We start from the raw sequence: 22843 nt of genomic DNA, 5'->3' as shown, positions 1-22843 counted from the left end.
CAGGTGTGGGAATATGGGCTCTTTTCCCAATTTCCCATCCAGCCCTGCCCCCTGGCAGTGGGAAGCCATTCCCTGTGTCCTGGCCCTCCAGCCCTTGCAAATTGTCTCTCTCCATGTTTCCTGGAGCCCCTTCAGGCCCTGCAAGGCCACACTGAGCTCAGCCCAAAGCTTCTCCTCTCCAGGTGAGCAATCCCAGCTCTCCCAGCCTGTCCTGCCAGCAGAACTGCTCCATCCCTCTGCTCATCCTGGAGCCTCCTCTGGCCTGGCTCCAGCAGCTCCAGCTCCTTCCTGTGCTGGGCCCCGGGGCTGGGGCAGCTCTGCAGGTGGGGTCTCACCTGAGCCCAGGGGCAGAATCCCCCTTCCCCTGCTGCCCACGCTGGGGCTCAGCCCAGGGCACAGAGGGTTCTGGGTGCTGGGGCGTGTCCCGCTTCCAGCTTTGTGCACAAACGGAAAATAAACGGGGATGTCCTGAAGGTTCTCCACAAGCGTGGTCAGCACAAGCACAGGCTTGGGGCTTTGGAGCTCGGGGTGTCACCCCCGGCAGGAAGGGGACAGTCAGCACCACGCAGCTCCTCCTGCAGCACAGAGGCGATCGATTCAGGTCAGAATGATCCACCTCAGCCCTGCTCTGCTGCCTCAAGTGAAGGACACCAAAGGGAATTGGGAGAGAACCCATGAGGTCCAAGACCGGTGGTGAAATAAAGCCAGGAAATGGAGCAGGACCTGCATTCGTACTCGGGAAATGCCAACATGATTTATGGTTCTGTTTAGGAGCACCATACATTTTGCAATCTATATATGACTTCTACCAGGCAAAAGTGGCTGGATTGCTTTATATTTGCTCTGTTTTTACTGCTCTGCAGCACCACAGCACAGGAGCATTGTTAACTGAGATTGATGGGCTTGTTTCTGAGCACTTAATTGTTTTTTACCCTGAGCTTGTTAAGAGCTGGATTTCTTGTGATTGTTCTCTGAGCATTTCCATAGAATTTCAGCCCATATATTGTACCACTTCCATCTTTTAAAAATACCTTCTATGTTATTGTTTCATTGTGCTCTCCAGCCACTTACAGAAAAGAAAAATCAGCCTGTGATGAATCGAAGAGGTGAATTTTCCCTTCCTCCCGGAGCTTTCTCTGAATTCACATACACACCCTCACCTTTGTAAAGCTGCTGGAACAGTCGTTTCTAGGCTAACGGAGAGACCGGTTCTTCAGACACAAATTAAATAGGAAAGGAAGATGTTGACTACAAAAGGAATCCGAATAATGAGTAGTACTTGAGGGGTTGTACGAGTCCTTTGCTCACAACTCGCGGCTTTCAGGAAGGCAGCAGCACAGGGACCTCTCCTCATCCAGCACAAGGTGGCAATGTTGGATTAGAGGAACAGCACAGCCTCGCACATCGGCTGCAGGCCCTTTTTACCAGAATCTTCGAACGAGCCTTACAGCCAGCGAGAGGCCAGAGTTTTGAATATTTTAGCGACGGTGGCACCTGCGTTGTGCTGCGGAGGGCGGCCGTGGCTGGGCGGGGCTGGGTGCCCGTGAGCGTGCCCCGGGACACAGAGAGCAGCGTGAGGACCAGAGGATACCCCGGATAGCCCGGGCCCAGCCCGCGGCGGCGCTGCCGGCGGTGCCGCTCCCCGGCAGCGGCGGAGGGCAGCCGCGAACCCGCGGCCCCGGGCGCCACACTCCGCCCGCCGGGGGGCGTGGCCGCCGCCGCGCCCCGCCCCCCGCGCCTTCCCATGCTGCCCCGCGGGAGCGCGGACAATGAGCGGGGCGCGGGCGGCGGGCTGGCGGCGCGCGGTGCGGCGGCGTTCTCGCGAGAGCAGGGTGAGCGGCCCCCACCTCTCGCGAGAGCCGTGCCGGCGGCGCCTCCTCCCCGTCCCCATCCCACGGCCCACATCCCTCACGGCGGGCGGGGCGGGCGGTCCCGGCCAGCGGCGGGAGCGGCGCGGACTCACCGGCGATACCGGAGCCGAGCGGGGCGGCCGCCGCCGGGCACGTGAGCGGGCGGGCAGCGGGCGGGTGTGCTCTGGCGAGCGCGGTGAGGCGCGCGCGGGGCTCGCGCAGCCGCCTCGGTCCCTCTCTCCCTCCCTCCCTCCCTCCCTCAGTCCCGCCGTCCGTCCGCCCGTTCCCTCCCCCGCCGCTGGCGCCGCACCGAGCGGGAGGCGCCGCCGCCGCGCTCCGTCTCCGCCGGCCCGCAGGTAGGAGCGGCGCCGCGCCCCCGGCCCGCCGCCATCGCGGGGTCTGGCCGTTTGACCCCTCTTTCGACTCAGTTTCACTTTCATATAATTCAGGCTGTGCTTACAAATCAAGCTGCGGGGATGTTTTTTTCTTCCTGTGGTGGTGTGTTAACGTTCCGTTTCTTTAATGCTCTGCTTCCTGAGTCAGAGTAATGAGATACAAAGTTTACCTCTTCTGAAAACAAGCAGAAGCTGAAAGGAACTTTCTGGGAGCCTGAAAAGCTGCTTTGTGAAATGATAAATGAGGCATTTACACTGTTGAAAGAAAGCCGAACCATCCCACAGATTCCAAATTGTGGCTGTTTTTCTTTCCACGATGCAGACCTTTGGGAAAAAAGTATCTGATAGTGGTTCAAACTGCTCAGCGATCTTTATTCTTTTTACTCAGCCTTAAATTCTTCCAGTTTTTTGAACTGTAGGTGGACCTGACTTCCTGGTGTCAGATAACTAGGGAGCAGCTCTGGTCGAAAATGTAAGTTTCTTAAAGCGGTCTGTGTAGTTTTCATGGGGAGAAGAAAAGGGTGCCTTTTCAGAAGCTTCTTTACAAAGAATCTATTGATCCAGTGATTTATCCTTTTCATATTTTGAAACGTGTTAATATTTTAAGTTTTCAATGTGCTAAAATGGTAAATTGTTTTTATAACATGTGGTGGAACACACTGACACTTTTACTGTATTCCCAAGAAATTAGTGGACTTCTGTCTTGAATTTTATCAAAAAAAACCCCCAAAAAAACCCAACTTCCCAGAATGATTCCGTACTGAATTCTGAGTGAGGATAGTGGCACTCAGGCCTTGGACGTGTTTGTGAAGTGATAAGTCAGTGTTTGTACTTCTGCATTGTGCACTTGGTGTTCCATACATCCTGGAACTAAATCTTGGGAAAAAAACTCTAGAGAAATTCCTAAATGTGTCCTTAAAATGTGGATATTTATGTTCCTGAAGATAAAAACTGAAAATCAATTAAAGAGGGGGGAAGAAGAGTCAGTGGTTGGGGCTCCAGACTGAAGTTTCCTAGAGCTTTTATATTATAGCAAGTTGGTTTATTCAGGACTGCACTTAAATAAAAACACTCATTAATTTGGTGAGAAATTAGGAAGAGCTGTGTGCTGCCCTTTGCTGTGACTTGCACAGGTCTCTGCTGAGAGATTTGGTGAATACAAAGGTATTTTGTAATGCAATGCTCGACAGGCTTCTGGGTGGCTCAGCAAATCTGGGGGAGAAACTGTTGCAAGCAGAGCTGCAATGAAATTATTTCCATTCAGTTTGTTAATTTATGGGTGGTTTTTTGTAGGCTCAATGTTGCTTCCTTTCTTCGTCAGCTCTCTGAATCAACAAGTCTTGAAAACAAAAGCAAATACTTCACCATATTTCCGAACTAATTTAGTTTGTGAGTGTGTAAATACCATATTATGCAGTCATGATTTCAACAGAAGGGTTTTTATTTTGAGCACTCAACCAATGAAACAGTTCCTTGATTTTTCTCTGCAGCTAGAATACTTCTTGCAACTTCAAGCAGGATTTCAGCTGGGAAAGAACAGGATTTTATCCCAGCCCTGGAAGTGCCTGGAGGCAGATGGAAATTCAGTTTACCAGATCAGAATACAGAACTGTTCTGTGTGGGGTTTTTGTTTGTTCTTTTCTTTTTTTCCTGGTAAAATTTGGTCTGTGTTTGGATCACTTTCAGTTTGACCTGTTTTTCAAATTACTGTGATTTGTTCTGGGGTTGGTGTCAGAATTTTGGCATCTGAGGGGCTGTTGGTCCCCACACGTGCTGGGAGTGAAGGGGATTGTGTCCTTGTGTGTGGGGACACACTTGTGGTACCAGAGTTTCCCAGTGAAATCCCACAGCATCGCACAGAGGCTCTGGTTTTGGCAGAGCCCCTCTGTTAGTGGCTCCCTGGAGCTTTTTGGAGCTGCAGGATGGACCCCGTGTGCATCTGCCTCCCTGGAGAGTGGGGAGCCTGAAGGTGTCAGTAGGATTGGGAGCAGTAGAAAGGAATGGCTGGAAGCCACTGAAGTGTTTGTGGCATGGTCACCACAACGACAGCAGTTACCTGTTGTTTCTGGGTGTTACTTCTTTCCAAAAATACATGGGGTTTGCTTCTTTCTCTACTCTTCCTTAAATCTTTTTTTTTTCCACTTCTGTTTCTGTAAAGGAATAAATGCACTTTTTAAATGCACCTCTTACAAAAGAGAGCTGGTTGAATATATTAAATTATACAATGAGCAGAAGTAGGAAATGAGCCTCTTTTGTGTTTCTTTTTGCATTCAGATGTTGAAAACTGTAAGTCCTTTTAAGATTCTTGATTGCTAAAGTCTTTTTAAGATTCTTGATAATTGAAATGGGTCATTTTAACTCCCCATTTGTAAATATGCCTGTTCAGATGTCACACTTTTCTGTTCTCAAGCAGTCCTCTGTTACAGTCACTTCAGCTCTCAGATTGTTTTGTGTTCCTCTGATCAAGGAAGTCCCTGGGATGAAGCTAAACAGAATCCTAAGAACTGAAACTCCTCCAGTTGTTGTGCTTGAAACAGACTGGTTAATCTGCCCAGAAAAAGTGAGTCCCGTGTGCCAGGTGCTCCTGAAGTTTCTGAGGATGTGACCTTGGAGACGGCGTGAGCAAGAGGAGTGCTTTTCTTTTGTGAAACAGCAATATGAAATAACCACTCTGAGGATTGGGGGCTGAAATGAGCGGGAATCTGCCTTTCTTTAAGGCTGCTGGGGCAGTTCCTCCTTTGCCTGTGGAAAGACAGTGGCCCTTTCTGTATTGTCCAAAAGTTAATCCCTTGGATTTGAAATCCATTGTACTTGGTCATTCAGCAACTAGATAACATCTGCTTCTAATTTCCTTGCAAGTTCTCGTTTTTGCTGCCATTAATTCTCAGAGCAGCGTGGGGGGCTGCCTGTCCAAGTTCCGGATCTCTTCCCTCAATAACCCTTTTTGCCATGATGTGCTGGAGCCAGTTTTTCCAAGAAGCAGAAGAATTCTCCCATGGCAGAAGGGATTGCCACACTGAGTACCATGTGTAAGAGAGGAGGAGGAGGACCTCTGGCTGTTTATCCAAAGAGCAGACTTCCAGAAACTTCTACGATACTTTTTTCCCAAGGGTGTATGGTCTGCAAAAGCGTTGTGTTCTTACAAAATGAGGGTTTGCTTTTCAGCTTGTAGATAATTTCATGGTTTTACCATAACTGAATTTACTTGTTCTAATTCAATGTGTTTGAAGTGAAAGTGAAACTGACTAGAAAGTGAAAACCGTTTTCATTTCTAAGGCTTTTTTTCTGTAAATAGTGGAAGAGGAATGGGTAAAAGTTGAGTTGTTCTAAGAACAAGGTTAACATTAAAGTTGTTGTAACTGTGCATAGGTTAAAACCCCCTGAGTGGCAGAAGGAACAGGGAGCTGGGGACTTATTTTCAGCCTATTTGTGGTCCATAAGAGGTGACAAGCTGAGGTTATTGTGTTCAGCATGGTCAGTATATTCCAAGAATTCGCTGAATCAAACTGTTCTCAGGTCAAACTTAATGTTGAAGCAAGGGTTCTGTAAGCATTATTGAAAAGATATGTTCGGTTTTACACTAAGAGAAAAACCTTCTATAGCGTTTAAAAGTCAGCCTCATTTTGGGCTCTGATAACAGTGTACTCTGCAGGATTCAAATTCCTTATTTTTGTTGTCTGCCTTTATAGAAAACTCTTTTGCAACTTGTACATACAAATTGTTTTCATTGTCTGCATTTGTCTGGAAATCTAATAACATTTTGACTTTCAACTTATATCAAGATTGGCCAGATTAAGATTTGAAAATATATAACATCAAGCAAATTTCTGTCCACAGATCTTTAAAAAAGGTGCATCTGAAAGCCTGTCTGTTCCCAGTGTAGCTGAAATGACACGGAGAACAATTAGCGTAACACTTTCGTACAGGATCTTTATAGAAGTTTATGCTTACCTTAGCAGTTTCAAAGCAATGCTCTTGCTTCCTAGAGAGCCCTTCTTCTGTTTTGACAAGGGAGGAAGCATCAAGCATTCTGTACTGACAAGAGTAAACAGTGTCCCAGGCTTGAGCTGGTTTTTAGTATGCTCGAAGATAAAGGCCTGCCCTGGTGAAGCCCCACATGATGAATACTTACGCTTCAATGGTTTCTGTTCCCCTGCAGGTCAGGCAGCATCACTAACCTGTCTCTGGACCGGTCAGGGTCTCCCATGGTGCCTGCCCACAAGACTTCGGTCAGCCCCCCGGCCACTCGCACTCATCTGAAGGCAGAGACGGGCGAGGATGAGCGCAAAATCCTTCTGGTACCTTTCACGCTTCTTTGCCTCGCTCTCTGAGGACAGTGAAGTTTGCCTTCCTTGTGTCATGCAGCAGGAGTATTTTGCTGCCTTTTAAAGCTCTTCTCTAAGCACTCTTACCTGGACCTCTCCTCCAGGGGGAGCAGAGATGGGGAATATTGATGCTGCTTTGGACATTACTCTTCCTGAAATGAGTTCTGGTTTCATGGGGTTTTGCATACAAATGTTTACAGTTTTAGTCTCGTTAAGTGTGGAGTTGGTGTACGGTGGCTCTGTGTTAAACCTTTCATGGTTGCAGCTGTGCAGTGACCTGTTTTTGTGTTTCTTCAAGTTGAGATTTTCTCTTTCATAGGCCATGTAATCATGAGCTTTAAATGGCTGCTTTGAAATAGTTACACCATGATGAATAAATTAAGGTCCTTTTAGCTTCTTGGGCCAAACCATAACTTGGCCCCTCCCTTTGTTTGCAAAATAAGTGAAATGTTTTGTAGAAGGTATTAATGATACACTTTTTAAAAGAAAAGTCAATATGCAACAGTGTTCTGTGTAATCCTGTAATTGCTCCCCCCCAGAGGCAATGTTGTAGGTTGCAGTTACTGTATAAATTTCTAAACAGTAAAAAACTGTTTCTTTGAGGGAAGGAAAGGGAAGCGTTTCCAAGGGAGATTGGATTTCCAAAGTTGCAGAGAAGGGAAGGCAATGTTTTTCACACATTAAAAGATTCAAGATTGCGCCTCATTGCCACTTTAAAATCAGGCTCGTTCTGTGTTACCAGGTTCTGCCTGCTGTCAGCAGTATGCATTCAAGTGTGCCTGAGGGTGTAGAAACACTAACTCCTGTTTAGTTGCACAACTCCTTTCCCAGTTGCTCTGTAAATGGGTAACCACCTGAAGGAGAAACATGTTTAAGGCACGTCTGCTTCATGCATGTGTGTTAATGCAGGAAAAAGGAAATTCAAACCTCTGTGAATGCAACTTGAAGCAAGATGTTCAAGTCCTGGTGCTCTTTGGCTTCTCACTGTGCAACTTGAAGCAAGATGTTCAAGTCCTGGTGCTCTTTGGCTTCACACTGTTTAATTTTTAGTCTGTTTTCTTTCTTGAGGAGGAAGAGGACTGGTACTATTTTGTTCATGTAAGAGCAGAAGACAGTGTCAATTAATGAAGAATTCCTACTATTTGTTTAATACCCTTACTATGTGGAGTTGACCCTATGTCAGGAGTTAATTTAAAGCTTAACCTAGTCCGTTCAGAAGACTAATGAACTTTGTTCATGAAATAAAGATAGGGGAGGTCGTACATACATTGGGATAAAGCACATACTTGAGTGACCTAGAGGTCAAAATCCTTGAGTTGGTAGGATTTGCTTTGTTCTGCCAATTTCTTCAGTTTACAGTACTTACCAGTTCATGATAGCTGAATTGTGGAGACTCCAGTTGCATCGAATTGTGTAATGCGATCATGTTCTGGTACTGATCCATTTGACTCCATGTCTAGTACGGAAGGGGAGCTGCTGGCATTGCTTTTAGGGTAATACCCAGGCCAGCCACTGCTGGAACTGAAAGCAGAAAGCCAGTCCAGTAATAAAAGCAGAGCATACATAACTCCTGGGCCTCAGGGGGCCCTTTAGAAAGTGCAGTAATGTGGGTCTGACAGTTAACTGGAAAGCTGAAACCAGTTCAAATTTAATTCAAGTTCTGTTACACAAAAGTAGAACAAACGAGGCATTTGAGAAAGTGAGCTGCAGCATCTTTTCTCCAAACCTTTGGGTGGTGTGCTGCTTGGTCAAAATTATCTCAGATCCCAGTTTGCACCTGCAGTAATGGCTTGTGCTGTGCTAAGTGAGGACACATACGGGGAGGCAAAAGTGTCTAGGTGCAGAGAGACAGCTCAGTTTGAATGGAGCACAGCCTACGGAAGAGTTGGCACACATGTTTAACAGGTTACAAAATAAGTTCTAGATATAGACTGAAGTGTTCTTAGTGGTGAGGGGAAGAGATTCACAGATTCAAAAATGGTTAATTGATTTGGGAGGAGTACACAGGTTTTTTTTTCTTAGTGGCCAAAGCTAACAGTGCCTAAAAAAGCTTCAAAATGGACAATACAAAGCCAGATCCTCAATAAGAGAGAGTATCCTAGCAGTGGACATTGCTGTGTACTTGCTTTATATCTGGTCTTGATATTGTTCTAATATGTTCACAATGCTGGGGTTGAGCACAGAAAATACAGAAAAACTTTTCCAAGGATGATGTCCTCTATGTTTGCATACACCTCCTGATTTTAAGAATAGGGTGCAGGAGGGCAGTAGTGAGGACATAAGTATTTTGCAGGCAGTACAAAATGTTTCCTCGTGAAAACCCCCTTATCTCTAAGGGTACCCACTTTGTTTTTTAAATTGTTCTCAACTGGATATAAATGGAAGGAAATAAAGCGCTGATTTTATATGTGTTTGCTATTTCTGTTTGCACCTTTGCGTAGGTTACGCAGAATGGCTTGGATTCTGTGCCCGTTTATGGAGGGCTTTTGATCTGGAAGCTGCTGTGAAGGCCTGTGTTGATGCCCTTGGGGCCAGTGCTGAGATTAGGCTGTTCATTAACTTGCACATCTCTCTGTCCAACTGAAAGATCTATGGAAGAAAATCTGCCATCATAACAGCGGTATGGAATTTCAAGGCCATCGCTTCTGGCTGCGGACACATCCCAACTGCATTGTGGGAAAAGAGCTGGTCAACTGGCTCATGAGAAATGGGCACATAACCACGAGGTAACCCTGGTGCTTTAGGACAACAGGTGTCCTCTGTCTGTATGAGAGGAGATTGTGAGTTTGAGCTGATATAGGGTACCTTGGACTGCAGAGATGGGCCCCTTTGCAGGGAGGTGAGAGAGAAAATTCAAATCTCCTATTTACTGCCTACCAGAGCAGGTTGTGTTCTGACTCCATGTGCCCCAAAAGAACAGGCCACAGGAGGCTGTCTGGTTTGGAAACCGGTGTGGGAGGGAACTTGTGGGACAATATCACTCACTTGGAGAACAGTGCGTGTATTACAAAATTGTCCAGAAGTGTTCACTGGTACTCCAAAGAGCAAGTTTGCCTCTGAGATCAGAGATCTCTCATAGTGTTTGATAGCTAAATTTTCAGTGGAGCCAGCAGACTTTTAACCATGTAGGTGAATAGAAACAATCCTGTGTATTTAATTATGTGAAAATGGGATAAAACTCTCCTGGTTCTTAAGTATAGAGCAACAGTCCTCCCTCAGAAATTATCAGTATGCATAACCAAAGTTAACAATATTGGAGGAGCACAAACAACATGTCTTAATCAGATGTTGGTTCTCAGCTGAGTTCAGGCAGTCTCTTTGTTTAGCTCCATGCATGAATTAGTACTGTTAGTACTGCCTCACCACAGTGTTATAAATAGTGTCTGTGTAAACATGGAATGGAATACTGACAGGTCAATTAGTACATAGCAAGTGACTCTTCCCTTTTGAAGTGTGCTTGTATCATAAACCATATGTGTTTAGAGCGAAACATAGAAAACTGTCTCTGTTCTTTACTTCCAGGGTCCAGGCCATTGCAATAGGACGGGCACTGGTTGATGGACGTTGGCTGGAATGTGTCAGTCATCATGATCAGCTCTTCAGAGATAAATATGCTCTCTACAGAACTTTGCAGGTAAAAGGAGTGGGAAAGCTGAAAGACAGGGTTCTTCTTGTATTTGACTGTTGACTAGTATCTTTTCTAATCCTGTTCTCAACAGTTGTACTGTGTTTTCTAAATCAGGTCTCCTGTACAGAAAATAGCGGGCCAGGCCTTGTTGCTTAGTGAGTTGAAGCCTGATCAAGTTTCATTTGCCCAGAAAGCTTTGGGGCTGTCCTCTCTGGAGAATGAGCTGTTACATGTGGGGCTGCCTAAAGGGAAGGAAAGGGTCTTCAGCGCCAGGCCTCTTGTAGTGGACATCTTCCACAGAGGCCTCAAGATAGCATAGTCTGTGCTTGTGGCAGCTATGTTGTCTGTGTGCAGAATTTAGAATCTGTGTGCACATGCTGGTGATGGAGACACAGTGGTGATTTTCTGTTTCAAAATTCCTTTAAAACATTCCCAATGGATATGTTGTAGGTATATTGTATTGGTAACCTTCTTCTGATCTTCAGTGATGCAGCAATAAGGAATTCAGTACCTTAGCCATATGATTCATGTTTGGGATGGGGTCTTTTTCATGCCTCCCAAACAGGACTAGTTACCTTAGGGGAGGCAGGAACTAGTGACCAGAGATTCTGTCCTACTGTACTTCACTGGAGTCAAACTTGCTGAGGGGTAGGAGAAGTCTGGCCGAGATATCTCTCCAGCCTCTCTTAAGTGAAAGCATTCAATTCAGAGCCTTTCATGTTCTTCAGCTTCTTACAATGAAAGAATGGCTTAGCTGTCCCATGGGCTTCAGACAGAAAGCTTGTAGCCTATGGCGTTTGTCTTCCTCGTGCGTTTCAGTCCTATGGACACAGTCATATGGCTTCCCTTGAGATTGCTCTGGCCTTCATCTGATATCTCAGCTAGTCAGCTGTCTCAGTGTCCTGGTAAAATCTTGCCCTTAACTAGAAAGCCCTTATGCATCCCTATTTGTAAGGTGCCTATGTTATATGTTTAAAGTCAGTTCTTGTTCTCATCAGCTGGAAGCACTGTCTGATCTCAATTCTTCTGGACAAGAGTCTGGAGAAATAGTGGTGTTGACTCTGTTGCTTGCTGCACTCACTGCAGCCAGAGGCGTGGTAATGGTAACTTTGTTTTGAGGTGCTTGGAGGCATCAGGAAGTCTGATAGAAATTACTTAGGTAGTCTCCCGGTTCTCTGGCAATCTGGCCAGTCTTTGCTTTGACACAGTAGGCCCAGCTAGAGCCCATCTTGGATTGAAACTCTTGGGACTACATTGGTCAGTTAAAGAATTGCTCCAGTAACTTAGAATTAGGCTCCACCAAAAGCTGCCTGTGTTGGTTTCTAACCAACACAAAGGATAAGGCTGTCACCCACCTTGGCTGGAGACAGCAGGCTTTCAAAGCTGCTTAACTGGATGTGACAACAGAAAATGTGCAGTATAATAAACTTGTCCTTTAGTGCCACTTAGTCACAATTTGTTTAGAAGCAGAGTGTAGGCAGAGACTAAGCATCTGGGAATTCTAAAGAAGTACTTGTTTCTTGTCCCAAAGAGTTCCTACTTCATACCAAAGAGGGTGACTCTATGACTAACTCGGCTCAGCCCACTGAGAGTATCCTCTGATTTTTGAAATGCCTGACCTGCATTTGTGGTAGGCTGCTTAATATTTCAGCAGAGCTGCACTTTACTAACTTTTTTCCCCTCCTTGTCTTCCAGAGCACAGAGTTCTCAGAAACCCCATCTCCAGACAGTGAGTCTGTGAACTCTGTAGAGGGCCACCCCGAGCCATCATGGTTCAAAGACATCAAGTTTGATGACAGTGACACAGAGCAGATTGCTGATGAAGGGGAAGACAACTCAGCCAGTAAGTTTCACCTGAGTCTTGTTCTCACTCTGCCTTCTCCCGTTGTCCCCAGTCCTTCAGGACTTAGCAGTTTAACCATGTCTTGCTTTATTTGTGTGTGTTTGTGTGTGTGCACTTGGGGCCGTAAGGATCTAAGAAAGCTATAGCCTGTCTAGTCTTCCACTTTCTCACAATGGATACAGTATTTTGAATTTAGTGGAACTGGTAAAGCTTCATATTTCTAATGAAGGAGAAGCATGTAAATTGCTGCCTTCTGTTTCTCAGGCAGACTTCTGCTTGATTTGGGCCCTATAGTAGTGCACTAAAGAATGTCTGGTATGTCAGCATGGCCACATGAAGACAAGATTAGAACTATGCAAATACTGTATTCCTGTATTATTGCACACTAGTCTTTATGTATTAAAGACAATTTTTCTCCTCTCTGGTACCCTCATAATACCCATTTGAACCCTTCTCCTCCCTGTGTCTTCCCCCTCACCCAACACTAAAAGACTCCGCCAGCCCTAGCAAGCGCGCTTCAGTCAGCAGCTTCCGGTCCACAATGGACAGTGATTCTGCCGCCTCCATCAGCCTGAACATGGAGCTGGACGACGTGAACTTCCATATCAAGAAGCGCTCCAAGTACCCACCTGTGCCCCCTCACCCTGCCGACCAAAAAGGTACAAGGTAGTCACCAGCTGGAGTTGCACATGATGGAGAGCTGGCCCTATTTGGACTCTGCTTACATAGCTGTCTTACAGAGGGGAAAATACGATATTTGACTGGCACTTGCTTGCAGTTTCAATGTGCTCACCTCTGAGGAGGCTCAATAGACCTGTTGAAATGCCTTCTCTGCAGAGTGTGTAACTTCCCCTGTGACTTTCTCTTTGCCATTGTAGCAAAGTCTCTTGCCCGTGCATAATAAACATATCCACATATGTTTTCTGGATAACTGGGGTGGAAAAATAATCCACACATAAACCAGTTTGATACTTGACTCTACAGCTGGAGATGGAACTTAAAAAAGCAAGCAAGAAATAAAACCCCAGAGAACAAAAGAACAGGATCTTAAGTTGGAGGAGTTCTGTGCTGACTTAAAATTGTACCTTAATATGCTTACATTTTACAGAAGAATCTTACTGATAAGCAGTAAGGCCTAACTTAATCCATATACATTGCATTTCTTCAAAAGAGATCATCCACTTAAGTAGGAAGAAATCAAATACTTGGTGTTGAAGACTGCTTTTGAAAGGATTTTCCCCAAAGAAGTACTAAACTGAAAGACTCTATAAGCAACATCCTTATGGAAGAAATAATGTGCCTGCCTGTTGACAGCTGCATTCGCTAAATGTTTCAAGGGCTGTCTAAAAGTGGGGTTTGCCACTGTCTTGGGTCTAGTGTATTTTAGCTGCTTTACATGTTGGGTAGTAGTTGATGTCTGTGCTCTGCTTCCTTATATAAGGTTACATCAGCTTTGTAGACTTGTATCTTTGGTGGCTTGTAAGTAGTTTCTTAATTATTGTTTCACCCCACCCTTTCGGTGTTCCTGACTTTAAAAGATGATCCAGTGTTCAATAATTTGTACTCCTAATTAATTCATTCTGCTCTAAAGTCTTGCAGATCTCTTGTGTTGCTATGAATCAGAATGGAACAGCAGGTTTGCATACAGATTGCATATTCTGAAACTGAAATGGCCTCTGAAGACAGGGAGGGAGGAAGTGGTCACAGCTGACTTTCCAAGTGTGCCAGACACATGGGGCAGAATGAGACAAATTAGAGGGAACATTTATTGATGCCTACTGTAGCCACCTTTTGTTATTTGCTAAAAATATGCCTAGAAGGAAGGAAATCTAATTGCTTATTTTCCCCCAAAGAGAGAATCAGAAGAGTTTAAAAAGTTTGAGTTAATGTCAGATGATCCAAAATTGAGAACGGGTTGTGAGCATTGCGGATACCAGATCATTATTTGTTTCCAGCTGATGCCCTGGTCCAATGAAAAGCTGATGCATCTACAGGGAAGGAAAGCTGAGGAGAGGGAGATATACCAATAAATTCCTTTTAGGAAGGAGGGGTGCTGGATTAAGTGAGCTTGAAACAGGCCCAGGTGTGCTGCAGTATCCAGTGAATTTACAGCTGTAGCAGATTTATTTTTACTGGTGTGTGATGGCAGTAAAGTAGGAAGTAGTCAGTTTGGCTCTGCCAAGTGTTAAAGGACTTGGAGGGTGTTCGGATCTATTTCATTCTTTGTCTCCTTATACAAGGAGCAGTACCTTATGAAGGGGAAATGTAAGAGAGCCTTTCTCTCTTGGAAACTGTTGACCAAATCAAGGCTGCTCAGAGCCAGAACTCTTGTGAGTTCTTGTGAGAAAGCTCTTGTGAGAAAGTTTTTAATGGTGGAGAGCTCAGAGAAGATCAGCAGAAAAGGCAAGTGATAAGGGGACTGAAAGGAAAAAGAGTTCTGCCTTTGAATTATGTATGGTGGCAGCACTGATACCTTTGGTGGATCTCTGCTGGTATTTGCTATATGTTCCTGAAACATACGGTCTCTAACCAGGTTATTCTGTAGGAGTGTAATTGGTAGTAGAAAACTGGTAACAATTTCTTCCAAGAGAATGGATTTCCCTTGAGCGGATAGTACCAGTAATAGGCCCAGAACTGGGATAGAGTGGAATTTGTGTCATGGAAGTGCACCGTGGATAGATAGGTATCCTGCAGCTTTTTGAAAAATCTGTATCTGCAAATGCAGAGAAGTTGGTGTATCTTTTTTTCTTTTGTTTGTGTTTATAATTCCTGGCATGAGAATCTCTAGAGAAAAGACCTAACCAGGGAGTAACAAGTTCAAATGTGTGACAATATCTTGAAGAGCAAGAAACACTACTTGGCAACAGGCAGACTGAAACTTTGTGGGTAGTGAGGAGGGACAGTGAACCCTACAGTGAATGCTGCAGTGCCTAGGGTAGTGAAATATATGACTTTGAAAACTTTGTTCTGTAAATATTAAGGTTAGAGGCTTTATATAATAGAGTTAATATTAAGATTCCCACCTTGGTTTTCTGATTATCCTGGCTATAGTCAAGAAGAGATGCCATCTAAGATGCTAGAATATCACAATGATTAGACAGCCATAACTGGATAGCTAAGCATTTGTGTAAAATGGGTGGTTATTTTAAGAACAGAGTTCTGTAGTTAATCAATGACATGAGATGTTTGCCACTGTCAGCATCAGTGGCTTCCCTATGACTGTTATGGACACACTTACTTAGCTTGATTGTGTTGCAGTTGTCTCTTGTCCTTAGTGACAGTGACTTGACTTTCTTGGAAGTAATGAAGTGAAACTGAAGATCCCACCTTCCTCTTGAAGCTTGTAATTTAGTTTCCTTAAGGCTGTGTAAATTCCAGTAATTTCATTGTGGGGAGGACTGACAATATAAAACATCGAGTGATAGAAGCTCAGGTCAGCTTTGATCTCAGCAGTTTGTGGGTTTCTCAGATGTTTAAGGGGTATGTAATTTCCCAGAGTCACAGAGGTCAGCTGCTTTGAACCGAGGGTGGGTGGTGTATCCACCAGCTGTGTTTTAGCACAGAGTGGTTTGCATATACTCTAATGGCAGAACTGCTTGTGTTGGTGTAGGCTGACTAAGGTCTGGTGTGTTTCCATGAAATTTGGGTGACTCCCGAGTTAGCTGAGAATAGTGACTCATTTATACTATCGTCTGCCTTAAGACATAGTATGTATCAGAAGGGGAAACAAAGTAAGATTATTTTCTGCATTTAAGTTGGGGGAAGAGATTACATGATGAGTTTTATATGTGGGGTTTAGTTGCTGTTTTAGAAGAGATACAGTTAACAATATGCAAAATTTTATTTGATAAACGTCACTCCAGACAGATATCCTTGATCATGATACCAGGTATTTTGGGTAGTTTTTGATGCCTGCAAGTAGTTTGGATGGGGAAAGAGAAGATGATTGGAGTAACCATATGCAGTTCCTTTTTAGTGTTGCTTGCCAAGGCTTAGTGTGCTGTTGCCAGGAGCCTTTGTGGTTCATCTTTCAAGAAGGTGCCTGACTTTTCAGGTTATAAAATAAGCTACAAGGACATTTCCCTATCCTCCTTCCTCATTTTGTGGAGCACGATGCACGTAGGGATGATGTGAGGTTAGACGTGTGCATTTTAGGCACTCTAAACCATCTCAGACTCACTCATCGGTGTGTTATCTGTGTGGGCTAAGAAGAGGTATGGTATCTTACCTTGTCAGGAGCTTCTCCTGGGAACCAATCAGAAGTGAAGTTATGGGAGCTGAAGTTGTACTGAAAAGAATAGTAGAGTGCTTTGGGTTGTAAGAGACCTTAAAGATCATCTAGATGAAAGAACCTAGATCATTGCAAATCTACAAGTGGCTTGGAGGTGCTACCTGTGTCTTTGTCCAGCATAACTAAGGTTAGGTTTCAGCTGGGGGTAACTTGGGCTTTGGCTGTGCCCATCAGGGGTCTGTGCCAGACCTAATTGAAGTGTGGTTACAGTAAGAGCTGATGCCCTGAGGCTGTTGCAAGATGGAGAGGGATGGAGGTGCTAGTATACAAGCTCCTGTGTAGCTAGAGCATGACATGACTTTCTCTAGCTAGTCAGTGAGTGAATGAATGCTGAGGGTGAGACAGCTTTTATCAAGCAATAGTTAATTGTAATGCTCAACTCTTAAACTAAGCAAGAGATGAAAGGAATCTTAAATAACCAGGAATCTACAAAGGAGGCTTCTAACTTCTCTTTGGTACGCTTGTCCTATATTGAATTGTCTATTTGCAAACAAGCTCAGATGTTTAAAATGGTGGTGTGAAAGTGGTCTCCTGAGTGCTGCTGCTCAGAGCCTTGTGATTGTTTATGTCCTGTCAGCTTTCTGTTGCTTTCTGTTGGTGTCTGAAAGCAGCCTTGCTTTGTGTTCTGTTTGTGATGGGTCTGGAGCATTGTCAGGAAAGATGAGAAAGGGTTGGCTGTGGGCTTCAGGTCGTTGTGCTGTTTAGGCAGTTGGGCTGCTGCTCTTGTTTTCTCGTTGTAGAATCCCTTTTTGTATAAGTAAGGAGCCAGCTAAAGGCACAACAAGCTAATGGCTTCTGTAGAAAATAAGCTTTTGGTACCCAGTCAGCATGGAAAGGTCAAGATCTAGCAAGCTAAATGAGGGTAGTAGATGGACTTTCATTCTATTTCACAGATAGCACAGAATGATGTTCTGAGTTGGAAGGGACCCATCAAATCCAACTCTTTAAGTGAGTGGCCCATACAAGGATCGAATCCGCAAGCTTGGCATTATTAGCACCAGGATCTAACTATATTTCCCACATGTAAAGTGATCTGTCTCTTGCTCGGCTTTGTTTCTGGGAGTCCATCTCTGTCAGTATGGATTCCTCAAAACACTTTGAGCAGTTCTAGACTTGAGACTTTCAGCTCTTGAAAGGCAGGCTGTCGTCTTTTTCTTGCATTGTGTAAGATAAACCTTGTAGCTGATCTCTCTCTCAGTCTGAGATGATTCAAATGCAGCTTCAGAAACCATTTTGGTTTCTGAAGCTGCATTTTTAGACCTGAGTGAGGAGGCCATTCCTATGATGTCTGATCACATCTTAACACATTTGTATTCAGGTCTAGAAAAAGGTGGTCTGTGTCAGTTGGAAAAGTGCACTCTTAGTTCAGTCTTTGCTCATGTCTACTTTATTTGTTTTGTTTCTTCACATTAATAAGCACTATTTTCTTGTCACCGTAGAATTTTCTGTTAGAACAAGAAAGAGAGGATATTCTTGTCTTAGCCACTCACCAGGCTGTTGCTAAATTGGTGACTAAACGTCTGGATGAGTAATGCTGCTTCTTCTGGTGTGGGCGTGTACATTGTAATTATATGGGCACACCAGTGTAACCTGTCTTTTTTTTTTTTTGTCTCCACCTATAAAATTTCAAATGCTGCTGTTGTGTGTTTTTTAATATAATGATGGAAATTCCTTAATACTCCTTTAATGGAGCACTGACCCTTTCAAAATATTTACTTGACAGTAAATCTGAAGTTATTTGTGGCAAGCCTGATGTATAAACAATATTTAGACTTTTCTGAATGCACTTTCAAGCTTAAATTTCTTTCGCTTCTCAGACTCCTGCATTCAAAAAGCCTCAGAGAAAAGCTTTTGCTTTTTTAAAAAGACAAGTGTAAGTGGCAAGTCTGTTCACAGTTTCTCCACCAACAAATTTATACAATTGATTTTTAACTTCCCGTGCAGGCAAATGAAGATGTGATACAATGAACTGCACTGCTTCTGCAGAGTAGCTTAAAGCTTCTTCTCTTCAATCTTTCTGGGTTTCTTGTCATCACCACCATCATCACTACTTCTGAAATCAAAGCCATTACATGCATTTATGAGTTTTTAAACCCACGTGCTTTCCAGTTTCATGGCCACATGCACTTGAGGGCTTTTTTTTTCTTGAGTTAATGCTATTGATTTTGGTGTGCTCATAAGAGGAGTAAATAAGGGAGAAACCCCAATGTCTGAAAAAGAGTCTTGGATTAAACTGGTGTTTCGTTTTTAACTGAGCTTTTGCAGGAGGAAGCGGGAAATCTATGTAGTTTCTGTTAATCTTCCGTACAGCTAATTTTGTGTGTGGAGCATCTGGAAGAAGTTAATTGTGGTTTTTTTAGAGTCTTTTTCTTCAGTAGTCCTCCTTGGATTACTATTGTCTAAAGATTTTGCTTGACACTGAGGAGTTTTAAGCTTGAACTCTGAAGGCTTACATACTTGCTTGATGAACATTTATACACTACTAGTATGAATGACTTGTAATATAGTCAGCCATTATGTCAATGTGGAAGTTTATAATTTGCCTCTGTAATATCATAATAACGGTGCAGGAAATAACCCAGTAACTCTTTCAAAGCACGGACTGTGCTGAAATAACCTCTAATTTTGGTACTGTAAACCAGAACACGTCTAAGGAGTTATTACACAATATAGTGATTGAAAGTATCAGTCCCCCTCAAACTGAGGACCATGACATCTACCTTAAGTGCAGTATTTCTGGAGCCCTAGGTTTATGTGTTAGTAAATTCTTTCCTTTTCAAAGCAGCCTTTTAGAAAGACAAAAGCATTCAACTGTGACCTTACATTAACGAGGTTTGTTTCTCTTGCAGAGTCATTATTCAACAGGAGGGTGGAGGAGAAGTTCAAAGAACTCTTATTCACACCCCTAGGCTGGCACCACAGCAATCTGGATCTGCTGAGAGAAGAGAATGGCGAGAAACAAGCCGTGGAAAGGCTGCTGTAAGAAACACGTAGAAAAAGGAATTTGCCTATTTTGAGTAACAATTTCTGAAGCCCCTCTATTCCACCAGCTTTCAGTGGGACTTGAGCTACAGCAGGCAATACAAGGAAATAATTTGCATTAGGAATGCAGCATTTTTACAGTGTATTTTGGTTGGTTTTTTTATCTTGTCGTGTTTATATGTGGAGTACAGGACCAGAGCTGACTGTAGAACATTCTAGGCAACTGTTCCTTCAGAGGACTTGTGCATCGTAAACGTTAAGAAATTTACTTCTGAAATGTGACTTCAGCTAATCACTGCACTGTATTTTTGTATTTCTTTAAAATGAGAAATGGATTTCTTTTGCCTTTTTATAGGTCTGCTAATCACAGTCATATGATGGCACTGCTTCAGCAGCTTCTATACAATGAGTCCCTGTCACTGTCCTGGAGGGATATCATTGTACCCATGGTCTGCCAGGTAGTTCAAACGTTACGGCCAGATGTCAAGGAGAGAGATGATGACGTGGATATCCGCCACTTTGTCCACATCAAGAAAGTAAGCTTCAAGCAGTGGATGTAGGGAAACAAAAGGGTGCAGCTGTTTGCAGTACCTCTTGTTTGAGGAGAGTAGTCTCCTTTCCACTGCCCCCAGCATGTTCTGTTCTGTAATTGGCTGACTTGGCCTTTGAATAAGGTGGGGTTCTAGAAAAGAATTGCACAGAGGGAATTTGGTATGCTGTGAAAAGTGCTCTATTGCCTTGGGGCTGACCTCTTCTTTCAGGCTGTAGGCTGCAGAAGGTAGCAAAGAGTAACACCTCTGTAATGACTTGGTTCATTTTGGGTTTCTGCTTGTTGGGGCTTGAATTGGAAATATACCAAATGCTGGATAAGTAGCTGGCAGGACATGGGGCAGCAATTGTTGCCATTATGGAGGATTCAACTCCCAGGCCAAGTACAATGACTTTCTTCAAGAGGAAAAATTAATTGTCGTGGAGTGGTGTATCCAGTTCAGCCAGAAGGCCCAGTGTTGACACTGTTGACTTTTAAGTCTGGAGTTCTGGCATTCAAACTTCCTTCTGAGAGACTGATGTGAAAATAACATCCAAGGAGTTAGTGTGATCGAGGAATGGAGATCTCGGCTTAGTTTTCTTTGGCTAAATTCACCTCAGCGGTACTCTTGTTTGAAAACCATATGAAATTTGAGGAGAACCTTATGATTCTGGTGGTAGAGTGGCATCTCTTCAGGCAGCACCACTTGTTCCTGCTTCTCCTGAACCTCCAGTTCAAAGAGCAGTTGTTCAGAGGTGAAAGCTCTTCATAGCTGTCTGCTATTTTCACATGCTGGTAAGATGAATGTCCTCTGAAGGATGTTGTTCCGAAACCTGTTTCATGCTGTTTATTATGCCTGGGATTGCCTGTGACTGCAGGCACACCAGTCAACTATTTGATGCGTTCAGTTGGTAGGTAGAGGGTTTTTTGGTTTTCTTTATTTTATATTTTTTCCTCCCTTTCCTTATGATTTGTTGATTGTTAATAGAAATGGCATGTGCAAAGGTCTGTGCTCCTCATGACCTGTCAAGATTAGGTTTCCTTGTCATGTGCTGGAGTATAGTGGTTTAACAAATAAGCATCTCTTGGAAGGGATGTAGAAATCCTAGAAGTCAGTACTTGTTTTCGTGTTTGCCAGGCTTTAAAGGGAAAGACTGATGTGTCCAACAGAAGTGTATCTGATCTTTCATCTGATAATTGAGGGTGTAGCTGAAGTTTGTAGGTCACCTACAATAGGTATTGTGTGTGTTAACTTTACTGCACTACAAGATGTGGGAGTGTATGACAGTTCTGAAAAGGTTCTTTGCTTTGCTAGATTCCTGGTGGAAAGAAATTTGACTCCATGGTGGTGTGTCACCGGTAGGGACACGAAAGAAGCACACTCACTCAGGTTCAGAGGTGAGCAGAGAGAGAGAAAGTTTATTATCATTTGCGATTTAAACAGGATCTGGAGTTTGGTCAAGGATTGGTAGATGAGAGGAACACCTTTCTGACCCTAGTGGTCAGTTCAGCAGTCCATCACAGACTGGAATGAAAACAATCTACTTGTTGATGTTACATTGGTGAGAGGTTCCACTAGAAATATGTAAACAGTCATCAGAAGGCTAAAGAATCAGGGCGACAGTGGTGAATGGATTTGTTTGCACTAAGAATGTTGCACACAAAAGGTAATGCAGCGTGATTAATCTTATTGTAGTGCATGCGGTGGAAACAAGGGTGGTCTGACTTGCTTTTTGTGTCAGGAGGCTTCTCTCACCACCCAGGAGGTTTGTGAGCTTTCTCTGCTTTGAGCCCCCAAACAAAAATGGCTTTTAAAGCATTTCTTTTCCAAGCTGTTTTGTTTTCTAGCCCAGAGATTTTGGAGGAGAAACTCTTCTCATGCGTGTGCAGAAAAACATCCTTTCCACCCCTACCAAAACATGAGGCATCTAATAATGACCCCAGCTTTTAGCCAGAAAAAGTAATTTGTGGTTCTGACTTAGAATAGTTTAGTAAAATGGGTTTTTAATGCGGGAGGGCAAGATAGAAGTGAACTGCATGAATCAAGTGTATCAAGACTTGGGGGCTCTTAGCAGTGACTGGAAATCCTCTCTAGCATTGCCTGCTTATGGACAATACCTGTGAAATTCCAACAACTGGGTGTAACAACTTCAGGAGGAGGAGGAATGTGGAGTTGGGTCTGCAGGGGGTGATAGCTGAGACACTGTAAAGGGAGATGGGGTAGCAGGGACCAATCACAACAAGTCTGTCTCTTTTTCTTGTGTACTTCTTCCTCTTCATGCATTTGTACTTTTGTTTTAACTATTTTTGTGTCTTTTTAGATGAACTCTTGCTTAAAAAAATCCCAGAATTCTGCTGCTAAAATGCTCAATTGAGTACCTCTATCGAGAAGAAACAAAGTTTACCTGCATAGAGCCTATAGTACTTCAGGTGAGAGTCTACTTTTATTCTTGGTTAAAATAGCCCTAACAAAATCATGATCAGTGCAGCTTTTTTCAGTGGAGTTGAATGAGTGAGATTGCATAGAAAAGAGAGAACTTTCCTCTTTTAGTAAGCTAGCTAAGAGAGCTGCTGCAGTAAATACAGAACACACTTGTAGCCTTGCGCTGAGGGCTTTTGTCCTCAAGTTACATGTCCTGAGAATGTGTGAGCTTTTGATTCTCACAATGCAGCATTTTAGAAAACTTTTGTTTTTATTGACAACTTCTGAACTGTATGTTCCTTATACAGTATTAGAGCTAGATAAGGTTTAGGTGTGTGAAGAAATATTTGAAAAGTTAATGTAGGTGAGGGTTAGGTCACACCCATGTTATTTTTTGTTGGGCTTGAAAAAATGGAACAACCATCAACCTAATGAAGTGATGAACTAGAAGATACCACTTTGGAGCAGGTGTTCTGCCCCTGCGGGCAGGGATGTGCCTTAAACACGAAAACACTGAAGGACACAGACCTTTTCTTTATGAAATGCTAATAAAATATTACTGATAAACTAGTGCTGTG

The 22843-nt window shown here is 43.7% G+C and overlaps 1 protein-coding gene across 1 annotated transcript; it reads left to right on the top strand.

Annotated features, from left to right (window-relative positions):
- The first annotated feature begins 1893 nt into the window (after positions 1-1893).
- On the top strand, positions 1894-22268 carry LOC136297238 (1-phosphatidylinositol 3-phosphate 5-kinase-like). The gene is made up of 10 exons (XM_066197025.1): positions 1894-2206; positions 6405-6543; positions 9012-9296; positions 10093-10204; positions 11894-12041; positions 12533-12700; positions 19182-19311; positions 19670-19850; positions 21159-21241; positions 22165-22268. The coding sequence occupies exons 3-9, from the start codon at positions 9193-9195 to the stop codon at positions 21204-21206; spliced, it is 891 nt and encodes a 296-aa protein (XP_066053122.1). The 5' UTR covers positions 1894-2206; positions 6405-6543; positions 9012-9192; the 3' UTR covers positions 21207-21241; positions 22165-22268.
- Positions 22269-22843: the final 575 nt, after the last annotated feature.

The sequence above is a fragment of the Chamaea fasciata genome, unplaced genomic scaffold (assembly GCF_029207755.1).
Source record: "Chamaea fasciata isolate MVZ Bird 193981 ecotype frontalis unplaced genomic scaffold, bChaFas1.0.hap1 SCAF_15, whole genome shotgun sequence".
Classification (NCBI taxonomy): domain Eukaryota; kingdom Metazoa; phylum Chordata; class Aves; order Passeriformes; family Sylviidae; genus Chamaea; species Chamaea fasciata.
Note: the sequence above shows the minus strand (reverse complement) of the source record. Positions and strands in the feature narration are given on the sequence as shown.

Coding starts and splice junctions, on each gene's coding strand:
- LOC136297238 (XM_066197025.1), top strand. CDS start 9,193: ATGGAATTTCAAGGCCATCGCTTCTGGCTGCGGACACATCCCAACTGC. Junction 10,205..11,893: donor CTCTCTACAGAACTTTGCAG/GTAAAAGGAGTG, acceptor CTTGTCTTCCAG/AGCACAGAGTTCTCAGAAAC. Junction 19,851..21,158: donor ACTTTGTCCACATCAAGAAA/GTAAGCTTCAAG, acceptor TTGCTTTGCTAG/ATTCCTGGTGGAAAGAAATT.